This window comes from Elgaria multicarinata, chromosome 12 (genome assembly GCF_023053635.1).
Source record: "Elgaria multicarinata webbii isolate HBS135686 ecotype San Diego chromosome 12, rElgMul1.1.pri, whole genome shotgun sequence".
NCBI classification, from domain to species: domain Eukaryota; kingdom Metazoa; phylum Chordata; class Lepidosauria; order Squamata; family Anguidae; genus Elgaria; species Elgaria multicarinata.
Window position 1 is genome coordinate 9238446 of NC_086182.1, and position 23118 is coordinate 9261563.

A 23118-nucleotide genomic window follows, 5' to 3' on the forward strand; every position below is an offset into this window, starting at 1 on the left:
CTCCAGAACATGCTTGTAAAGCCAGATCCTTCCCTCCCCAAATCTGTTCACTTCCTGGCCCATTTTAAGAGAGCAGGAGAGGGCTATATTTTGGTAGCGGGAGACAGATTTTCAGCCAAATTAATTTTGCAGACATCTTAAAAGTTAACAAGGAAGCACATTTTTTTCAGGGTGTCTTTGGTTCACCAGTACCTGATGCGCTGCTTCTAGAATCCAACCAGCTTTGGGACATCCTTAGTTGATCCATATCAGCAGAGCTTCAATCCATGTGACAGAGCTTTCTGGTGGGAACACTGAGCTCTGAGGCTGTTGTGCAGTCTGGGATACCTGCTTTCCAACAGTCTGCTCCATCCAGTGCCACATGAATGAACTTCTGTTTGCACAATGGGACCCCCCTCCCTTCCATTCTTCCCTTTGCAACCCCCAAATCTACTCCAGAAGGTTCCCCAACCCTCTGGCACCGTTTTGGGGTGCCTGCAGGCAGAAGGAGGAATTCATTCCCATAGGCGGATAGATGGACACCATTGGATACAACCCAATAGAACTAAAAATGTGCTTTAAAATTGATGGATAAGCATAAAATCTGGAAGCTTAAACTTAAATTTGTGCCTATTTTAATCTTTTTCTCCTTTTTCTTCGACAGTTAAAAAGTTACTGCTTTAAGCCATATCTGGAAGTGGCACGAGGGTCGGTATTCTTAAAAGCTTGTTTGTTCTTAGTATCATGGTACCAGTAAGAGAACAGGTGCTGAAATTGTTAGAAATACCCTTGGGGATGCTCAGCCATCATATTCTACTATGGCCTAAAGGATTTGTCGAGGAATATCCATCGAAGTAGGTGGGTTAAAGACCCCACTATTTTTAATAGATAGTGCAGGGCTAGTTGGAGCAATGCGGATAGGTCTGTATTAAATTTACTTTACACCGTGCAGGCAGCCTCTGGCATTTCATGTGCCTTCCTCTCTGGTGTTCGACACCTGGCTCACTATGAAACTAGAAGACTTGGGTTAATCTGATTGTATAGGGCGTCTGCATAGACACTGTTGCCTTGGTATAGGGCAAGGGTGGGCAACATGTGCCCCATACCCCCATATTCCCCCCCCACACACACACACACACAAAGGTTTATTTGCCATTGAAAATCAGCAGTGAACCACTTTGGAACATTACAATGGCCAAATTTGGCCATTCTAACATTCTGTAAAAGGGTTGCCACTTTGGAAGCAAATTGATGAATTTTTTTGCTGCTTTTGAATTCCATGGGGCTCTGGCAGAAGTGCAGTTGGAGGTGTCTGAAAATAGCTCCTGAGCATCCCAAAGGTGTCATAAGAACATCAGAAGAGCCCTGCTGGATCAGACCAAGGACTCCTCTCACCCAGCACTTTGTTTACACAGTGGCCAACCAGCTCTTGCACCGTGTCCTGCTTGTGGGTCCCTGGTCAACAGCACCTTCCGATCCATGTTCCCCAGCAACTGGCATATATAAGCTTACTGCCTCGGATACTGGAGGTAGAACATAGCAGCCACTGATAACGTTCTCCGGAATTTATCCAACCCTCTTTTAAAGCCATCCAAACTGGTTGCCATCACTACATCTTGTGGTAGCAAATTCCTTAATTTAATTATGTGCTGTGTGAAGAAGTCTTTAACTGCCCTGAATCTCCCACCAATCAGCTTCATGGGATGACCCCATGGGGTTCTAGTATTACAGGAGAGGGAGAAGTGTCTCCCTGTCCACATTCTCCACCAGGCATAATTCTGTACACCTCTATCCCCACCCCTGCTATAGGACATTAGACATGGTGATCATTCGCTGCCTTTCCTTGTCCCCATTGCAGTATCTGATGATTTGTATATACTAGAAAACTAGAGCTAAGTGTACACACTGTATTTTTAATCAATTTCGTCTGGGGTTACTGTCAGGATGATGTCTTCGTTTCCTCTCCGCACCACAATGGTGAGGGTGTCCTTGTTCTGGACGGCATCTGTCACGTCTTTGGTTGAAGTGACCTTTTTCCCATTGATGGCTATAATGACGTCACCATCTTGCAGGCCGGCACTGTGAGCAAAGCAGGAGATTCAGAAACTTATTATATGAAAAGGCCAAATGCCTCCCTTAAGGCTTAGTTAGTGGCAGTAAGAACTTTAAGCTCTTCTGGTATTTGGGCCTCATCCCTTTGCATTTGTCAGAAAATCATAGAATAGTTCAGTTGGAAGAGGCCTATAAGGCCATCGAGTCCAACTACCCCCTGCTCAGTGCAGGAATCCACCTTCAAGCATCCCTGACAGATGGCTGACCAGCTGCCTCTTGACTGCCTCTAGGGTGGGAGAGCCCACCACCAACCTATATCATTGGTCCCATTGTCATACTGCTCTCACAGTCAGGAAGTTTTTCCTGACAGGCAGGAAGTTTTTGTCCCTGCCCACCACTGGAATATGGTCCTGAGAGCTTCACCAAAATTGAATTTGACCTGGTGGAAATGTTTTCCACCCCTGCAGTAAGTAGTCACTGGCCATTATATCTCAGAGCATGTCGAGACATCTTTGAGTAAAGGTGCAAGCTATAAAACCTTGCCTTCGAGGCTGCTCCACACCTGAGGCTTCCTTTAGAAGGGTGCACCTTGCTGGAGGAAAGCCTGTGTGATGCAGGCATGCCGGAATTGTACTCTGGCAGGCATGCGCCTGTTGTGAAGCAGCTACCAGATGCAGTTTCCCCACAGTACACCTGCAGATGTATAGGGGCATGGTTTTAATTCTGTTGAAATTGTATTGTAAACTGCCTTGAGTTCAAATTTGTCATAGAAAGGCAGGATAGAAGTGTCCAAATAAAAAGTGCATGCTGTTGTGATCTTCTGTGCACTTTCCCCTACAGTTGTGTCCACCCTCCTACAGTCAACGGCTCTCACACTGGCCCTGTGTTCCCCCCACCCCCAGTTTATTATGCCTGTTCCTAGAAGGGTAATCATGGCTATGTTCACACTGGCAGTTTAGCAAAATGCTCAGTGCAAATGTTCAAAAGAATTGTGTGCCTTTTTTTAAAGGACCAGGAAACTGGGATACACGATATACCGAGTTACTGGCTTCTGCAACATCCCATCTAAGGTTTTATGCAACAGCACCCTCTTCTTTTCTCACATCTCCCACCATCTGCACCAATCTTCCCCGATCTGGTACTTGCCAGATGTGTTTGCCCTGCAGCGGCGATCATTCCAGGCAGAATGGGCTAGCTGGGAACAATGGGATTTGCAGTCCAACGTATCCGGCAAGCAACAGATTGGGAAAGGCTGATCTACACTCTGATCAAATCTTCTATGGGTTGATGCTGCTGTTTGTACAGGATGACCTGTACTTCTTGTACGGACAAAGGATATCCGTACAAAGAGGTTGTATTTCCCTTCTATCTCTTGAGCAGGGTATTAAGGAGCAACACACAAAACTGTCTGCAGTCTGGTCAGTCTATTACTGAAGTAATGATAGTTTTTGTATGCATGTCCCGGGTTCAATCTCCGGCATCTCCAGGCGTGGCTAGGAAAGGTTTCATGTGAAATGCTGGAGAGTCGCTGCCAGTACATAGACAATATTGAGCTAGGTGGAGCAGTGGCCTGACTCGGATTAATGCTGCTTCCCATGTGTGTGCGCTTGCCTGCCTCCTTCATTTGAGAGCAGGCAGTTCGTTCCCCGATACATGCTCAGTAAAACTTTGGGGAGAAGGGCTGCAGCCCAGCGGTGGGACACATGCTTTGCCTCCAGAAGGTCCTAGCTCCTGTCTGAAACCACAGAGAGCCACCGCCTGCCAGCATAGACTAATGGTTCCCAAATATCTGACCCACAGCATGGCCTAAGGACCCATGAGGCCATGACTTTGCTGAAACTAAGCAGGGTTAGACCTGGTCAGTATTTGAACAGGAGACTGCCTGGGAACTCAACAAGTACACCGCTTTGAGTCCCATGGCGATGGCAGAAAGGTGGGATAGATATGTACTAAAGAAATGAGCAATCCCCACCCACCTCTATTGCATATATATGTCTGTATGTGTATGCACACACAGAGAGCTATTTATTCCTAGCTCCCAAATATGCGTGCAGTAAGATATAACCTGTAAAGCATTGTTGCTTGAAGGTAAAATACACAATCCTCAGCGGAGCAGCTGCTACTTAGCAAAGCTATCCAGTATTTAACACAGCTAACACCCATAGTTATGCTGTTACTTATTAAAACTTAATTCAGTACATTTGTACTGATTCGACAGTACTTAAATCAATACAGAAAACGAGGGAGGGTGGGTTAGGGACAGAATCAGGATGGTTCATAGCAGGCTTTCCCAATCTGTGGCCCGCTAGTTGTTTTGGACTGCAGCTCCCATCAGTCCCAGCCAACTTGACCGATGGTCAGGAATTCCAGGAGTTATAGCTGATATCTGGAGGACGTCAGGTTGTGGAAATCTGCTACAAACCATCCTGATTCTATGTTTTACCCACCTTTCCCATGTCTGAGATCCAATCCTGCACTGCAGAAGTTAAAAGGTTAACACCATCAGGTGGACTACAAGCCCCACCATCCCTAGCCAGCATGGCCATGCTGGGTTAACCTTTCCTGGAAGGGCTTGAGAAACACTCTATATCCCGTCCCGAGGGTTTGGAGCAGGTCCTCGTGGGCTCATCTTGTACCTCGCTGCAGCTGTTCCTTGAATCACTTCGTAGACATAGACCCCGACGCCAGAGCTCAGGTCTGGGAAGTCCCGGTCTCGTCGCCTCAGCTCACGGATGAGGCTGAGAAAAGAAAGAAGGGCTGTTCCATCAGTCAGGCAGTTCAGAAGCCCATACTAAACACAGGTGCAACAAAGTGGGTTAGCAAAAGTAAAGAAAAAAGAAAACCATGCAACTATTTATTACATTTTTATACTGCCCAGTAGCCGAAGCTCTCTGGGCGGTTCACAACTAGATATCCAGGCCAGGGCCACTGCTGACCTTGGCAGAAAAATGGGGAGGGGCTATAACAACCCCCAGCTTCCTCAAAAGTCCCCAACGTGGCAGAAGTGTGGGTCAGAATTCATCGCCAAGTTTAATTCTGTTGCCAGAGGCATGAATCAGGATAAAGGATTTTTATCGCACAATATGTGTTCCTTGGTTTCCCTTGATGTTTGTGTTCTCAGCAACAACTGCACTCTGACCATTGTTAACAATGTGATTGTCACTTCCTGCATTTAATCTTGTGATTTCACTGTTTACAATTCTTTCTCCTGTCTACCCACACACACACACACACACACACACACACACTAAATGTACTGTATATAAACCCGAAACTCTCCATAATACTCCATGCACCTGACGACGTGGGTTAAAGCGTACGGATGCTGCTTATGCTAGAATAAATTTGTGAGGGTGTTCCCTCTGAGCTCAGTTCTTTCTCTCCCCACCCACCCCATACCAATCACTGAAAATTTTGACATGTTCCAACTTGTTCTACCTATTGAACGAAGGTAGAGTTCACACTGTATTTGCCGCTTGGTCTTGAAATGGCCTCTCTGGTGAATCTCTCTACTAATAAAGGGCATTGGATAAAAATAAATGATATTTTTTTTAGAATATTTTTTTTTAAAAAAAATTAAATGGATTTTTTAAACAGATTTTTTTTCATTTTTAAAAAATTATAAATAAAATATTAAATTATCACTTGAAAAACAACATATTTACAATTAAAGCTCATTATATAAATGTGCTAAACCTACGCTTAAAGTTGCATAAAAATGAAATTACCTACCAATCAAACACGGGCATAAATTTTAGTTTTTCATCTTATGAAAATGGCTGAACCGCCTAACTACTTATTTATTTAGGATAGTCCAGCTTCCAGCTCTTGCTGCTTGGAAGTTCTTGGATTTCAGTTTCTCTTGGCTAAATGTTACATGTGCAAAGAAACAAGCTAGACAGGATCGTTCTGTGTTTATGTGGTAGTGGAGTTGGGCCAAGCAAGACTAGGGTGACCATATGGAAAGGAGGACCGGGCTCCTGTATCTTTTACAGCTGTATTGTAAGGGGGATTTCAGCACGTGTCATTTGTATGCATGCAGCACCTGGTGAAATGCCCTCTTCATCCCAACAGCTAAAGCTGCAGGAGCCCTCCCCTCTTTTGTATCTGGTCAAGAAGAGCCAAGTAAAAGAAAATGACAATACAGCAGGGTGGCTTAGAATTGATACTTAAAAGAAATCCCAAAACTGGTTTTTTTTAAAAAAAATCTGCCCAATACTGATCAAAATTATCACTCAAGGGTATTCCATTTTTGTTTGCTGCTCTGTTTTGTAAGAGGGCAAGGCTGTGCCAAGTCAGGGTGAAGCAGAAAGGAGCAACCGCGGAAAGAAGAAGTGATGACAAAACTGTCCAGTGTGTATCTTCCTGTATTCTCATCCTATGGCTGCAATCCCAGGCCCCCGGGAGTAACCCCACTGAACTCAATGTATCTTATTTCTGGGAAGGCATGCATAGGACTGTGCTGTTTGCACAGGTTTGGTCATAAGGAAGACAGTATACAGGAACGTTTAAAAAACATTCCCTCTATGGGAAAAATAGAAAAGCATGCAAAATACATACAGTGAGATAAAGAGATGCAAAGCCTGTTCGTAAGAATGAAACCGTGTTAATAATACTCTAGTTTGTCATAATTGAACACAGCTTTGTGGCAAAATTCGCACCACTGTTCAAGCCATATATGAAAACTTGATTTAAATCAGTGCTTTAAATCAGTTCACAACATAAAGTTAGATACTCCATGTGTTGTTGTTGTTTATTCGTTCAGTCGTTTCCGACTCTTCGTGACTTCATGGACCAGCCCACGCCAGAGCTTTCTGTCGGCCGTTGCCACCCCTAGCTCCCCCAAGGTCAAGTCTGTCACCTCCAGAATATCATCCATCCATCTTGCCCTTGGTCGGCCCCTCTTCCTTTTGCCTTCCACTTTCCCTTGCATCAGCCTCTTCTCCAGGGTATCCTGTCTTCTCATTATGTGGCCAAAGTACTTCAGTTTTGCCTTTAATACCATTCCCTCAAGTGAGCAGTCTGGCTTTATTTCCTAGAGTATGGACTGGTTTGATCTTCTTGCAGTCCAAGGCACTCTCAGAATTTTCCTCCAGCACCACAGTTCAAAAGCATCTATCTTCCTTCGCTCAGCTTTCCTTATGGTCCAGCTCTCGCAGCCATAGGTTACTACGGGGAATACCATTGCTTTAACTATGTGGACCTTTGTTGTCAGTGTGGTGTCTCTGCTCTTAACTATTTTATCAAGATTTGTCAGCCTTGGTTTCGTCAAGCCCAGCACGTCACATGATGTGTTCTGCATACAAGTTGAATAGGTAAGGTGAGAGTATACAACCCTGCCGTACTCCTTTCCCAATCTTAAACCAGTCCGTTGTTCCGTGGTCTGTTCTTACCGTTGCTACTTGTTCATTATACAGATTCCTCAGGAGGCAGACAAGATGACTTGGTATCCCCATACCACCAAGAACTTGCCACAGTTTGTTATGATCCACACAGTCAAAGGCTTTAGAATAGTCAATAAAACAGAAATAGATGTTTTCTGGAACTCCCTGGCTTTCTCCATTATCCAGCGGATATTGGCAATTTGGTCTCTAGTTCCTCTGCCTTTTCTAAACCCAGCTTGTACATCTGGCAATTCTCGCTCCATGAATTGCTGGAGTCTACCTTGCAGGATCTTGAGCATTACCTTGCTGGCATGTGAAATAAGTGCCACTGTCCGACAGTTTGAACATTCTTTAGTGTTTCCCTTTTTTGGTATGGGGATATAAATTGATTTTTTCCAGTCTGATGGTCATTCTTGTGTTTTCCAAATTTGCTGGCATATGGCATGCATCACCTTGACAGCATCATCTTGCAAAATTTTAAACAGTTCAGCTGGGATACCGTCGTCTCCTGTTGCCTTGTTATTAGCAATGCTTCTTAAGGCCCATTCAACCTCACTCTTCAGGATGTCTGGCTCTAACTCACTGACCACACCGTCTGAGCTATCCCCGATATTATTATCCTTCCTATACAGATCTTCCGTATATTCTTGCCACCTTTTCTTGATCTCTTCTGTTTCTGTTAGGTCCTTGCCATCTTTGTTTTTGATCATACCCATTTTTGCCTGGAATTTACCTCCGATGTTTCTGGAAGAGGTCTCTTGTCCTTCCTATTCTATTGTCTTCTTCCACTTCTGCACATTGCTTGTTTAAAAATAATTCCTTATCACTTCTGGCTAACCTCTGGAATTTTGCATTTAATTTGGCATATCTTCCCCTATCACTGTTGCCTTTTGCTTTCCTTCTTTCTTGGGCTACTTCCAGTGTCTCAGCAGACAGCCATCTTGCCTTCTTGGTTTTCTTTTTCTTTGGGACGGTTTTTGTTGCCACCTCTTGGACAATGTTGCGAACTTCTGTCCATAGTTCTTCCAGGACCCTATCTACTAAATCTAGTCCCTTAAATCTATTCTTCACTTCCATATTCTTTAGGAATATTAGTGAGCTCATATCTAACTGATCTGTGGGTCTTCCCTATTCTCTTTGGTTTGATTCTAAATTGTGCAATAAGAAGTTCATGATCTGAACTACAGTCAGCTCCAGGTCTTGTTTTTACTGTCTGTATAGATGTCCGCCACCTTTGGCTGCAAAGGATGTAGTCAATCTGATTTCGGTGTCGCCTCCTATTAATTAAAAATATATCAGCAATAAATGATTTACAGAAGTGCTTTCAGGCATTCAGGTAATTATGGCGGTGCCTGCAATCACAGAATGCTAATATATGAACACACCCTTACAGTGAGAGGTCATGCAGCATCCAGACAAGTAAAAGGAATCAGGGCACAGGGGTGCAGACTAAGAACTTACTTGAAAGTGAGAGGAAGCATTCGGAGTCCCAGGTATTTTTTCTTGGGTATAATCTTTCCTGGAGAGACAGAGGGTCAGAAGCACTCTCAAAAAGCCGAATTAAAATGGCACAGCAAACTCCACCTCTCCCACTATGTGCACATCCATGTGCATCCATGTGCGCTGCACCTTAAGGTCACCCCCCAGAAGCCCTTCTTCAAGTGCCCTCTCATTCTGAGGCTCACAGGGTGGCAAACAGAGACTTTTTTGGTGGTGGCTCTCAGCTCTGGAATGCCCTATCAAGGGAAGCTTGCCAGGCACTTACACTGCTATTTTTTCAGGGCTTGGTCATAAGAAAGGCAGTATACAGGCTGGCAGGGGAATGCTGGTAGTTGTAGGACTTATTGCTATCTAAACATGCATAGGATTTCACCCTTAGACTGCAATCCTATATCTACTAAGTTCCACTGAACTCAATGGGACTTACTTCTGGGTAAACATGATAGGATTATGCTGTTAATTTTTTTAAAAAAAACGTATTTTTTAGTATTTTTGCATTTTATCTCTTATACCTGACAATGTAGTTAATATTTTGTAGGTGCATTTATTAGTTTTATATTATTGATTTTATAGTGATTTCATTTGTAGGAGGAGGAGGATTTTAAATTGTAAAGCGCCTAGAGAAACTTATTTTATGAGGCGCTTCGTACATGTATGTGTGTTAAAAACATGCCTCCATGAGCAGCTGTCATTCCCTTGGTTCATCCGCTGTAAAAAAGGGGCAGATGGGTTGTGTGAACAGGACTTGCCTGGATATGCCCCAATTTACACTGGAGGCGCTGTCCATGATCGTGTAGGCCACACAAGGACCCCAGTGTGGCATAATGGCTAGAGCGTTGGACTGGGAGTTGGGAGATCCGGGTTCTAGTCCCCCCTCGGCCATGGAAACCCACTGGGTGACTTTGGGCCAGTCACAGACTCTCAGCCCAACCCACCTCACAGGGTTGTTGTTGAGAGGATAAAAATGGAGAGGAGGAAGACTATGTACACCGCCTTGAGTTCCTTGGAGGAAAAAAGGCGGGATATAATTAATTAATAAATAAATTTATTAAGAATATAAGGAGAACTGACTCTCTAGTCCAGCATCCTGTTCACACAGTGGCCAGCATGATGCCCCACAAGCAGGACACGAGTGCAATTTTCCAGGCCTCACCATGCGTACAAGCTACAGGCTCACAGAGGGGTGCACGTGTGTGTGCCCAGGGCCGGGCAAAGCTGGTCGTAGGCCCAGGCCAGATGGGAAATGTAGGCCCCATTTCAAACTGCTCATTAAGTTTTTTTTAATCAGTTCTAAATACATATGAGCTAGAACGATTTATAAAAAAAGGTAATGGCAAGCACTTTTATTCAAGATGTATATAAGACATCACTTCTTCACATTCTGTACGTGCTTTTCTTTGGGCAAAGTCACCATCAACAACAGAAAAATCAAGCAACTTTGCCCAGGGGGACTCGGAGTAGGCCCCCTCAGAATCATCGGCCCATGCCAACTGGCCCCACTGCCCACCCCCCACCCACCCCAGCTCTGCCCAGCCCTGTGTGTGCCTGTGAGCTTTACCTCCCAGAACTGGGCTTTCTATCATTTCCCTACCTTTCAGCTGACGACTGTGAGAGTCTTCCAAGAACTGGCGGATTCGGTCGGAAGGGATGGCGAAGGAGATGCCGGCTGTAACCTTCAGGGTGTTCATCCCAATTACTTCACCATCCTATTGGACAGAGTACAGTTGTTGTGATGAGACTGGAGGCTTTTTATCCCTGAACATGCGTGTGTGCGCGCACGCACACACACACACACACACACACACACACATGAAACAGAAGTGTGTTTCAGCTTAGGGCATTTTAGCCAAAGATAGGAGGAACACAGTAACCTGGTTTGCACGTAACAAAAACTGTAATTCCTGACACGTAATTTAATTTTTCTGTAAGTGTAGCATGTTCACAATAAGCTTTAACTGTAACTATGTTACAAGCTGGAGCGTGTTCAGAAGAGGGCAACCAGGATGATCAGAGGTCTAGAAACAAAGCCCTATGAAGAGAGACTGAAAGAACTGGGCATGTTTAGCCTGGAGAAGAGAAGATTGAGGGGAGACATGATAGCACTCTTCAAATACTTAAAAGGTTGTCACACAGAGGAGGGCCAGGATCTCTTCTCGATCCTCCCAGAGTGCAGAACACGGAATAACGGGCTCAAGTTAAAGGAAGCCAGATTCCAGCTGGACATCAGGAAAAACTTCCTGACTGTTAGAGCAGTGCGACAATGGAATCAGCTACCTAGGGAGGTTGTGGGCTCTCCCACACTAGAGGCAGCTGGACAACCATCTGTCAGGGATGCTTTAGGGTGGATTCCTGCATTGAGCAAGGGGTTGGACTCGATGGCCTTGTAGGCCCCTTCCAACTCTGCTATTCTATGATTCTATGATTCTATGTTATTTTTCAAGTGAGAAATTTAGTATTTTATATATGAATTATCATAATTATAATAATCACCGGCATCACATAAAAAAACTATACAGAAAACCTTCAGAAACTGGGCCTATCAAAATACATCCACACCAGCAACCAGAAAGCAGTCATAATTAAAACATGCTCAATTGTTAGGAAATTCCTGAATCTGTAAAAGACAGCATGACTTGGCAAAGTCCGTCATGTCCGTCTAGAAAAACTGCCATGAGTGAGGAAGAAGAAGAAGATGATGATGATGATGATGATGATAATAATAATAATAATAATAATAATAATAATAATAATAATAATGTGATTTGCACTGAAAAGCATTTACTCAACTGCTAGTGTGAACATGGCCCAGGTCATCCTTCTAGGGACAGGGATAAGGGGGACAGGCACGGGACCTGCGTGCGTTCCTTGCATCCCTCTGCAAATATTACCCAGGAGACGAGTGCAGACTAATGATGAGAGCCATTCACTGTAGAAAGGCAGACACCAGCCTGCACTATTTATTTGGACACTTATATCCTGCCTTTCGATGGCAAAAAAGGAACTCAAGGTGGTTTACAAATCAAATGTAAATTACAGCAAAAATTAAAACCAAATCCTAATATGATGAGGCCATACTCAGGTAAAAGCTGCAGCTGCTCCAAAACAGGAGCATGCCTGCCAAAATGTGTGACGTAGGCTTTCCCACAGATTTAAAAACCAATGGGTTGTCAGGGACATGCAGGTGTGCTGCCTGCAGCATGGGCGCCTCTTCCAGTCATATTCAGCAACCCACGACCGGCTTCTGCTGAGCATGACGTCCGAACCCAGACTGCTGGGTTGTTTAAGGGATAAACAACCCAGCGTTTGATCCATGGTTTGTTGTTGAGTTTACCACTGGGTTGTTTAGCCCCCAAACAATCCAGCAGTCTGGGTTCAATTGTCACGCTCTAACACCTACAAAGGAGTTGATCGTTGGTTGTGGGGGTTGGTTGTGGGCGGAACAGGAATAACAACCCACCGGTTTTTTTTAGCCCATGGGTTGTCATTACGTGCGAACAGGCCCGTAAGAAGGAATATGGCTTATCAATAAGATGGGAAACAGCACAGCTAGTGCACATGGGGTGAGGCAGTGGAGAGAACACACCAACGAAGGCGATGTCGATCGTGAAGAGAAAATGTCCGGAAATATCAAAATCCAGTAGCAAGATCAGAAGGAAAATTGAATGCAAAAAGTGACAAGCAAATCATTTAGGATGGCCAATCACAACACTGTTCTTGCTGCAACTGCACTGTACATGAATAGCGTTAATAACGTGGTTGTCTCTTCGCCAGATAGACAGGGAAGGAAGACGAGGCATTTCTCACTCCAGAGTAGGTTAATAAAGCAACAGGGGTTTGCTAGCTGCTGGTGCAACAGCAAGGAAGAAGGCTGGGAGTTCTTTTTAATGTTTAGACAGCACTTAGGGCTAGGAAAGAAAAGACAAATGAAAGCACATCTTACCAAGTTTACCAACGGCCCTCCGGAATTTCCATACTATAAAAGAGAATAAAACGGGAGAGGAGGTCAGTTCTAGGACGCAAGAATTCATTGCAGGTAGAACTTTTGCCAAAGTGTCTTAACAGCATAAAAAGAGCCAAGGTAGGGTGACCATATGAAAAGGAGGACAGCGGTCCTGTATCTTTAACAGTTGTATTGAAAAGGGAATTTCAGCAGGTGTCATTTGTATATATGGGGAACCTGGGGAAATTCCCTCTTCATCACAACAGTTAAAGCTGCAGGTGCCCTGCCCTCTTTTAAATCTGGTCACTCTAGTATAGCTCCTGCAGCTTTCACTGTTGTGATGAAGAGGGAATTTCACCAAGTTCCCCATATATACCAATGACACCTGCTGAAATTCCCTTTTCAATACAACTGTTAAAGATACAGGAGCCCTGTCCTCCTTTTCATATGGTCACCCTAGCAAAGCTGAATCAGAGCAAAGGCTCATTTAGTCTGGCATTCTGTTCCCACAGTGGCTAAAGTCCATATGAAAGGAAGGACAGGGCTCCTGTATCTTTTACCAGTTGCATAGAAAAGGAAATTTCAGCAGCTGACATTTGTATGTATGCAGCACCTGGTGAAAGTCCCTCTTCCTCACAAAAGTTAAACCTGCAGGAGCCCTGCCTAGCGTGACCAGATATAAAAGAGGGCCTTGCTTCCTCTCCCCTTTCCCTCTGTACAGCCTGTTGCTGGTGAACTAATCCCTCCCCACCCATCTCCATGGCTTTATTTATTTCTTTGCAATATTTATATACCGCTCCCTATCTAAAATATATTCTGGAGCAGTGCACATAGACATAAACAGTAAAAAGAGATTAGAAAAGCAAAAATTAATTGTTAATTTTAAAACAAAATACTAATGAAAACAGCGGCTAGTCAATTGCAGCAGACATCTTGAAATAGAGTTGTTTTCAGGAGGCGCCGGAAAGAGCTTAGTGTTGACGCTTGCCTGACCTCCAGGGGCAAGGCGTTCCAATGAGAAGGGGCCACCACACTAAAGGCTCTTCTCCTGGTGGATTTCAATCGGGCCATGTGGAACCACCAGGAGCATGTCCCCCAATGACCTCAATGACCAGGCAGGTTGGTAAGGGAGAAGGCGCTCTCTCATTAACCGACCAAAGAGACCGTGGATTGTGGGAAAAGAAGCTAGGGATTATGGGAAAAGAAGCAACTGTTTCAGCCTCTTTTGAGTAGATAGCGGAAGTGTAACAAACCAATACTTCACCACATATCGCAGCAGTGCTGCTAATGACGGCAGTGATCCAGGGAACAGCCCCGGAAGTGTCCCTTACATTGATAATGGCGTCCGTCTGGATGTATTCCATATCAGAGTACTTCATCCCCAGCTCCTTGCCATCTCTCTGGGTGCTGCTGACAATGCCCGTCGTCACTGTGTTTTGCAAGGAGAAAGGACTCCCCAAAGCCACCACGAACTCCCCAGGCCGAAGGTCAGAGGATCTGCCCAACAGGAGCACCGGGAGGGCCATCTGCATGGGCATGAAGGCATGGAAAACTCAGGCTTGAAAGACATCGCTCACATGGTCCCTTGTGGTGATCTGCAGATTGTCTGCAGGCGAGCAGGTAGTGAAGCTAAAACTATTTGTTGGGTGCTATAAAGAGGGCGAATGCATTGTGTGGATGGGCAGGCTTGCGGGCCAGGAACTGTAGTGGATTTCTTTGCAAGTTTGATTAAACTTCAGGCACAAGAACTTCAAAATCAGGGGTGTAGCAGAACCGGGGCTCACAGCAATGTTTTACGATCTGCCACCCAGCTCAGAATTCCCTGTTTCCTCTGAGTTTAACTGCTAATGCATTTCTCAAAAACAATATATTGTTCCTTATTTTACTGTGAAGAATTTGGGGCTAGCTTGATCTTGAATGGGTAGTTTAGATCCCTCAGCTGTTCAAAAGACCTGCTTCCTGGTGGAGACCAAAAAAGATAGAACTAGTTTGTTGATATGGATCAACACAGCTACCTCCAGTTTTGCACTCTCATTGGGGGCTGGGATTTATTTATTTATTTATTACATTTTTATACCGCCCAATAGCCGAAGCTCTCTGGGCGGTTCACAAAAATTAAAACCATAATAAAACAACCAACAGGTTAAAAGCACAAATACAAAATACAGTATAAAAAGCACAACCAGGATAAAACCAGGATAAAACTCTCTTATGAGAGATTGTCATGATGAGCAGCTACATCAACATTTACCGCTACACCGCTGCTCAAAATGCACCTTTCACACACATACTGTATAGGGTGACCATATGGAAAGGAGTACAGGGCTCCTGTATCTTTAACAGTTATATTGAAAAGGGAATTTCAGCAGGTGCCATTTGTATGCATTCAGCCCCTGGTGCAATTCCCTCTTCATTGCAACAGTTAAAGCTGCAGGAGTCCTACCTAGTGTGACCAGATACAAAAGACAGCAGGGCTCCTGTAGCTTTAACTATTGCGCTGAAGAGGGAATTGCACCAGGGGCTGCATGCATACAAATGGCACCTGCTGAAATTCCCTTTTCAATACAACTGTTAAAGATGCGGGAGCCCAGTCCTCTTTTTCATATGGTCACCCTACAATATAAAATATTTACTTGAAATAGCTGGTAATCTCCCATAAGGCCTAAATTAGGTAGGGCAGCTCTCAGTTGGGCCTCTCTGATTTTCCCAAACACCTGTGCTCTATTTTCCTCATAGCCAGTGGACGATGGCGGTTCCAATGTCAGTGGGCAGTGAATCCGCTCCAGGTTTTAGTCAGAACCAGCCAGAACTCTAAAGGAGCTGTTCAAGATGTGAAGCACAGCACCTCGGATAGTTCCTTTAGACTGGCTCAGACTGAAACATGGAGTGGAGTCACGACCCCACTGATATTGGATGGGTCCTTTAGCATTCCACCTGGTTCTGGCTGAAACCTGGAGTGGATTCAAAGTGCCACAGACTTGGAATTGCTCCTTTAGAGGTCTGTCTGCTTCTGACTGATCCCTGAAGTGGAATCAGCACCCCAATGACTTCAGATAGCTCCTTTAGAGTTGTTCTGGTTCTGACCAAAACCTGGAGCAGATTTACTGCCCCACTGACATTGGAGCCACCAGCCTCCACTGGAGCTACGTTCTTATATGTCACCTCTGCTCTAGGTGCAGAACCTCTGGCCCAGGGGCCAAAGCCACCCTGCCGGGCTCCCCAATCAACACCCCTGCACTACAGCAGAAGCCCCGAGTTCTGATCTGACCTGACTCCAGCCACTGATCCCAGCTCCAAGCCAGGAACCTCTCAAGTCATTCTAGTCTCTCTCTAGCTGAGTTCTGCTCACAGAGGATGTTCCGCCACCCTCCTTGTGCCAGTAAACCTGCCAAGGGAGAGGCTGAGCCTCCGGGGCTTCTTGCCCGGACTGGAAAATCAGATGATACTCACATCGGTGTCTATTTTGATCAGCGCGATATCCAGCTTGTGGTCAACATCTTTGACTTTGGCCTCAAACTGGTGGCCGCTCTTAAGTTCCACTTTGATCCGCTGCTTGTTGGTGAGAACGTGGGCATTGGTGATGATCAGGCCGTCCTCGGACACAATGAAGCCCGATCCACTGGACACCAGGACCTCTTTGTTTGTGAAAGGATTCCTGCCCCGGGGAATCACCAATCAATCCATCAATTCCATTACTGCCAACCCTGTAAGCCAATCAGATTCACCACCACTACCACCCTCAGGCCAAAGGGCGGAGCAAATCTGGCAGGGCTCCCCAAACTTTTTGAGTTGGTGGACGCATTTGGAACTTGAAGAGAGTGTCATGTGGGCACTCTCAAAAAACGGCTACCATGGTGCGGGTTTCCCCAGTCACAAAACACTCATTTCTCAGAAGGCAAACTGGTGGTGAGGCTCAAAGGAAAGTAACTTGCCCAAGTACCAGGCAGAGGTGGGATTTGAGCTCCAAAACACAGAACCACAGATGGTGCTGGGTGGGGGTGGGGGCACACTTCACTTTGCAGCCTGCCAGCCTCCCAGTGATTAAAATAATTATCAGGAGGGACAGGGGGCCATGCAGGTGCCAAGAGAGGTGTCTGCAAGACATTACTAGGAAGAGAATACAAACAGGTACAGCAAAACTTCAAAACACTGCCATCAGCACAGCAGGCCAAGCGTGGGTGGAGCAAACGGCAAATCATATTTGATGCAAAGCTCTTCACTTATTTTAGCAATTGCCAGCTGGGGAATCCTGGGAGTTGTAGGACTTTTTTTCTCTTGTCTAAATATGCAACGGATTGCACCCTTAATAGAAGAACAAACTTCTCATTTGGTACATCCAGAAAAGCAGTTTTATTATCTGCTATTATCCAGACGGGCGGACTCTTAAGAAAATCTTAGAAAATCTCTAAGAAAACAATAATGGCGATTCTAAGAAAAACTCTTTTCAAGGTTTGGTATAAAAGAGATGAGGAAGAAGAGTTGTAATAGGAGAGATCACGTTTTTGGATGCAGGAAGTGCCTGGCATCTACATGGAAAGGCTCCTGCCTGAAACTCTGGAGAGTCGCTTTCTCCACCCGCCCAGCATTTCTAGCACCCAAATCCCAGCCATACCAGAAGGATCATTGCTAAGTGCCTAAGAGATTCGTAGCTCAGCCTTTCGATTGTCATCGATGGAAGGTGTTTCCTAGGCTTAATTGCCATGGGGAGGGGGTTAACATTGCCCTCTCCAATTGTGATCCCCTAGGGAATCCTCCCCACTGCATGACTGCTAAATTTATGGGGGGGGGGCATGTAATCCTCCCAGTCACCAATGGAAGCCTCAGGGGGAAAGACCCAGAGCCGGAGGTGGGGGGGGAGGGACTGTCACATCCTTTCATCCCATCCTTTCATCTGCTGCAATAAGGAGCCCTGTGCCTTAAAGAGAGCCACAGTGAGAAGCAGTGCAATCCGTTGCCAACCGCACCGTTTCGTCCAGGCAAGGTGTTGCCCCGCAGCAGCGTTGCCGCGCTTGGCTTAAATGGCTTTAAAAGGCTCAGAGGAGGAGCAGCTATAGAGATGCAGCTGGCGCTGGGTGGAGGCCGGGCAGGCGGCTCATTTCAGAATCTGACCGGACAGAGCTTCCGTTACCTGCGGAAGAGTTCCAAGTGCACGACAGCAGGCGCAATCTTCTCCACCACGTCCGCGATGAAGTTGAACTTGTACCGCAGGCTGTTGGTGTCCACAGCATCTGCAAAGCAGAAAGGAGGTCTCCTTCACTCCTCCAATCGAAAGTCGATTGCAGTGTGTGGAGCCCTGGAGGACCATGGAGCGCTGCAGAAGCAGCGGGTCTTTGCTCAGCACTAGAGCCCGGCTTGCATGAAGAAAGACACAGGTTCAATCCCCGGCGTCACCGCTTAAAAAACAACCACACTGCAGGTGATAGATCCCTCCGCCTGAGATCTTGGGGTCTCACTGCCAGTCAGAGTAAAGCAGCCCTGCCACAACCTGTGGTTGACTACAACTCCCATTATCCCTGGCTGGCTGCAATAGATGGGAGTTTTGCTGGCTAGGGAACACTGGGAGTTCTAGGACTTTTGACTAAACACGCACAGGATTGTAGGATTTTTTCTGTCTAAACATGGATAATAAATAAATAAAATAATGAATAGACTCCACTGGTACGTTACCTTCAAGGGGGCACATGAAGTGTTACAGACATCAGGACAGCGGAGGAGCCTTGCTGGAACAAACCAAGAACCCGTCTGGCCTAGCATTCTGTTTCCAACAGGGGACAGCCAGAAGCCTTTGGGACACCCCCAAACAGAACAGGACGGCAACAGCTTTCAGCCACATGGTCCTCCCCCACTCCAAACCCAGTATATTCAGAGATATACTATCTTTGAACCCGCAGGTTCTATTTAGGGCTAGCAATCCTTGATAGACATCTCCTCCTCCTTGAAATTAACCTAAGTAATCCCCTACTGAAGTTGGCAGGGAATTCCCTAATTTAAGACGGCAGTTCCACTTGCGGCGCCAAACCCAAAGTAAGTCGTTCACACGTGCCTTGGGCGCCGGCGCCCTCCCCGCGTTGAGGGCGCCCAAGGCACGTGTGGACCCGCCTGTCCCCGAGCTGCTCCCGTTTCGAACTGGCACCCCGCTCCCCTCGCGCACCTTTCTCTCCGCAGCCGCCCTTCTGCACGGCGATGACCGGCCGCTGCTCCCCGAGGCGCTCTTGCTTGTTGCGGGCCCGCAGCTCGCAGAGGCTGCCGTAGGTGCGCCCGTCGCTGCCGCAGACGGGCCGGGCGGACTCGGCGCACGAGCAGGTGCCCCGCTGGCGGCTGCCGTCGGCGGGCCGCCGGCAGAAGAGGCCGGGAGCGCACAGGCCGCCCGGCGCGCAAAGGCGGCCCTCGCCCGGCGCACACTCCCAGCAGCAGCCGCAGCGGTCGGGCCGCAGCTCGCCCCCGACGGCCGAGCAGGCTTGCGGGGAGCGTGGCGGGCAGCGCGCCCGTTCGCACACCGCCGGGCAGGGCGGCGCCGGGGCCGAGGCCGAGGCGCCGGCGGCCAGCAGCAGCAGCAGCAGCAAGCGGGGCGCGGCCGCCATGGCACGTGGAGCGGGAGACGGAGCGCGGCGCGCACTTGGGGGCCCCGCTGCTGCCGCCGCGCCCGCACAGCCAGCCAGCGACGACGACTCCCGCCTGGCGCCCGGGCCGCGGCTTTTATGGAAGGCGGCGGGAGGCCCCGAGGCCCAGCGGGGCGGGGGGAAGGCGAGGCCGACTGGTGGCGGGGCCTGTTTGTGGTGGAGGCCCGGGTGCCGCGGGGGCTGTTGTTGCCACGCCGGTGACGGCACGGCTTGCAAATAAAGCCTCCCCCGACCCTGCAAATGCGCCGGGCTACAACGCCCAGGCTCAGGGGTGATGGAGGATAGGGCGCCATCCTACGCGTGCTTAGGCAGGAGGAAGTCCTGCAGTTCCCAACGCCCCCGAGCCAGTTGCGGGACCTTTATCTGACTGAACATGGGTAGGATTTGCATGGATTTCCAAAAGGCTTTGGGCAAAATCCCTCACTAACGGCTTCTGAGCAAACTCGGCAGTCGTGGGGTAACAGGAGTGGCTCTCTTATGAATTGGTCACTGCTTAAAAAAGCAGGGAAAAGGACCGCGGGGTGCTTTTGTTAATTAATCAAAGCACCCGCTTCCTGCGATTTCAGAGGAGTCTTTTATCTTGCCATCTCCCCGCCTCACTCATGGACTGTTACAGGGATTCAGACGTTCTCATCTTCCCCTCATGACCTATCCGTGTTCTTACCACTTCTTACTTTTTCCCCTTAAATCCATCAAAAGGGGGGGGGGGGAATAGCACACTGTGACCCTGTTTAGGTGACACGCTAAGCCACCGTGGTTAAGCATTTTGAGCTAAACATGGGTAAGATCGTGTGAACCATGACTCAGCATGTCCTGTGAACCATTCCTAACCATGTTGGCTACATAATCACGGTTTAAACACTAACCATTTGCTGCAAAGGGGTTAGCGGCCTAACCATGGCTTAGTGCGTTATCTGAACATGCCCAGTGCCTTCTGTTAGTGCAGGGAGCCCTTTTTCTGGAAGTACCCTGTTCTTACAGTGAAGTGATGTAACAAATGGGCTCCCCTAAGGCTCGGTATTCCTGGAGCTTTTTTACTTGGTGATACATGAATTGAAGATAGAGGTGAGCAACGACGTAGTCAATAGTCAAATTTGCTGATGATGCCATCAAATTATTAAGGGTGGTAAAACAACAACCAAAAAAGGCCAGCCCCAAAGGAATCTCTCCAATGTGGGAGAATTGCTCAGAAGACCCCCTGGAATAGGTTTTGGATGCACATGAGTCTGTAAGGGGAAGGGGGCAAAGGGCAGAAGCCCATTTGTGCAATGTTAGATTTAACAGGAAAGCTCTTTCTTATTTTATTTATTATTACATTTATATCCCACCGTTTCTCCTCTTCGGAGTAGGTATCCAACTGCGTCATTCCACAAACTCAAATAGCGTCTAGTGGAGCTCCACCAAATCTTTCTGTTGTGCATAGACCAACATTTTAACTCCCAAGTATTTTGATTTGCAATGAGTACTTAAGCAGTTTCTCATCACACAATTGTTAAGTTGTGTTCCCCCCACTCCCTTATCAGGAACCAGAAACTCTGTATATTATACTTTGCTATAGGGTGGGGGGGTGGTTGTTTTTAAAGGAGGAATGTGTCCTTGATAGACACTGGCTCATTTTTACCATTTATCAAAAAAACCAGTTGCACAAGCATAATGTGTAACTGCTTGTACAATGGGGTGTGCAAACACGTTTGCACAAACATATCCTTAGTTGGATTCTTCTCTTGCACATAGTTGGGTCCTAGTTTCTGTTAGTGCAGGATCATTTGAGCCAGTGGAATGGCACAACTGGATACTGCCCAAGGAGATCAAGACAGCTTACATGGTCCTCATCTTCCTCCTCCTCCTCTCCATTTTATCCTCACAACAGCCCTGTGGGGTAGGGTAGGTTGAGTCAGTGACTGGCCCAAAGTCACCCAGTGAGCTTCCATGGCCGAGTGGGGACTAGAACCCGGATCTCCTGAGTCCCAGTCCAACACTCTAGCTGCTACACCACACCACACATATCCTACACCCTCTTGTGAAGCTTACATAAGCAGTTTTCTCTGTTAAACTGGAAAATATGAAGTTACAGATAATTTTCATGTTTTTTTTTTAAAAAAATAATGACAGTTTAAATTGCACCATACAGTCAGGGCCGGAAGAAAAACACATTAAAATGTTCACACAGTTGTATTAGAAAAACAAACAAAAAGTTATCACCAATGACTCGTACAGATCAAGCAATTGTACTGCGCATTTTTTTTTGCTCAAGGAAAAACCACTCTTCCTACAGGAGTGCATTTCACAGCTGAAAATTATTAGTGGAAGCATCACCGCCAAATGCACAAGGAGCTCCAAAACATTTTATGAATAATACAAGAAAACCCAGTCTTGATGATGGATCGGTTTGTTTTTTCCTTGAACCCACTGGGTGGATACTTGGCACGAAGAGAAAAGTAATTACAACTTGATCCATTGGTTCAATTAAGCCAAGTAACTTGGATTTGCTTCAATGGGACTCATTTGGCCAACATCCAAGCATTTTGGCTTACCCACATTGCGGATAGAGTTGCTTAGGTCGTCACAGGTCAGAAGGTGGCAGCTGCACAGCACAATTCCTAAGTGTGTTTACTGAGCAGTCCTATTGAGTTCAATGGGATTTGCTCTCCTGTAAGTGTGCTTAGGATGGCATCAAAAAGAGCTTGGTCAAATTCGTAGCCTGTCAGTGGCTACAATAGCTGGATGGAACTGCCATGTACAGAAGCAGCGTATCTCTGAATACCAGGCACTGGAGACAAACAGAAAATCCTCTGCCTTCACACCCCACTTGTGGGCTTCCAAAGGGATGCTGGAAACACTGCTGGACTAGGTAGACCTTTGTTCCAATCTAGTAAGACTCCTGTGTTCTTTTTTTTAGGCTGGTAGGCTCGGGTAAGGGGTCTTCTACAGGATCACCCTTACACAAACCTAACCTGTCCAAGAGCAGGGAGATTCTGAGGCATTAAAATTCAGGCATTTTAATGACGACTGAACTGGAGAATTTTGTGACGGATTGTAGTCCACCGTATCTTTATTCCCCCCCTCCCCCAATAAGGACAGCATCCAATTCGGCACTAGCAATTCGGAGAGTGACCCTCTGGTGGAAAGAGAAGGCGGGATGCAGGGAGGCCATGGTGAAGAGCAACCTACATTGCACTAGAGACTAAGCAACCTTTAGCACAGCGCCAATAGCATTCGCTGGTGTGAGGAAAGCCGTCACACCAGCAAATGTTAGTAGCATTGCGCTAAATGCTGGTTATGCTAGCACAACATAATTTGCGTTGTTAGTCCTGAACTGGATACTCCCTGAGAAGAGCCATGCTGGATCAGACCAGAAGCCTGTCACCTGCATCCCTTTTGTTCCCAGTGGCCAGCCAGGTGCTTATGGGAATCCCACGAACAAGAACACCCTTCCACTCAAGTACCCCAGCAGCATGCATTGAGGCACATGGCTTCTGTTATTGGTGGCACTATATCGCCATCATGACGACCAGCCATTCACTAATAGCCATTGTCTTGGGTCACCCCTGCTCTGAGTTGTATCAAGTATGGTTTCCACTAGAGTGCTTCAATGGAAACAATTTAGTAATGGTGCATGAACTTTCCCGGAAGCCAGCTGGCC

At 46.7% G+C, this 23118-nt stretch overlaps 1 protein-coding gene across 1 annotated transcript; it reads right to left on the bottom strand.

Annotated features, from left to right (window-relative positions):
• Positions 1 to 1892: 1892 nt before the first annotated feature.
• On the bottom strand, positions 1893 to 22015 carry HTRA4 (HtrA serine peptidase 4). Its single transcript, XM_063139474.1, has 10 exons — positions 22010 to 22015; positions 19007 to 19709; positions 17984 to 18083; positions 16306 to 16510; positions 14187 to 14381; positions 12856 to 12888; positions 10507 to 10621; positions 8877 to 8934; positions 4668 to 4769; positions 1893 to 2058 (listed from the first exon to the last, which is right to left on the bottom strand). The coding sequence occupies exons 1-10, from the start codon at positions 22013 to 22015 to the stop codon at positions 1893 to 1895; spliced, it is 1683 nt and encodes a 560-aa protein (XP_062995544.1).
• Between the last annotated feature and the right edge of the window lie 1103 nt (positions 22016 to 23118).

Bases quoted from the DNA above. Each gene is read 5' to 3' on its own strand.
- HTRA4 (XM_063139474.1), bottom strand. The intron at 12,889-14,186 runs GTAAGGGACACT...TCTCTTTTATAG, and splicing joins AGACGGACGCCATTATCAAT to TATGGAAATTCCGGAGGGCC. The intron at 4,770-8,876 runs GTAAGTTCTTAG...TTCTTTTCTCAG, and splicing joins ATGCTTCCTCTCACTTTCAA to CCTCATCCGTGAGCTGAGGC.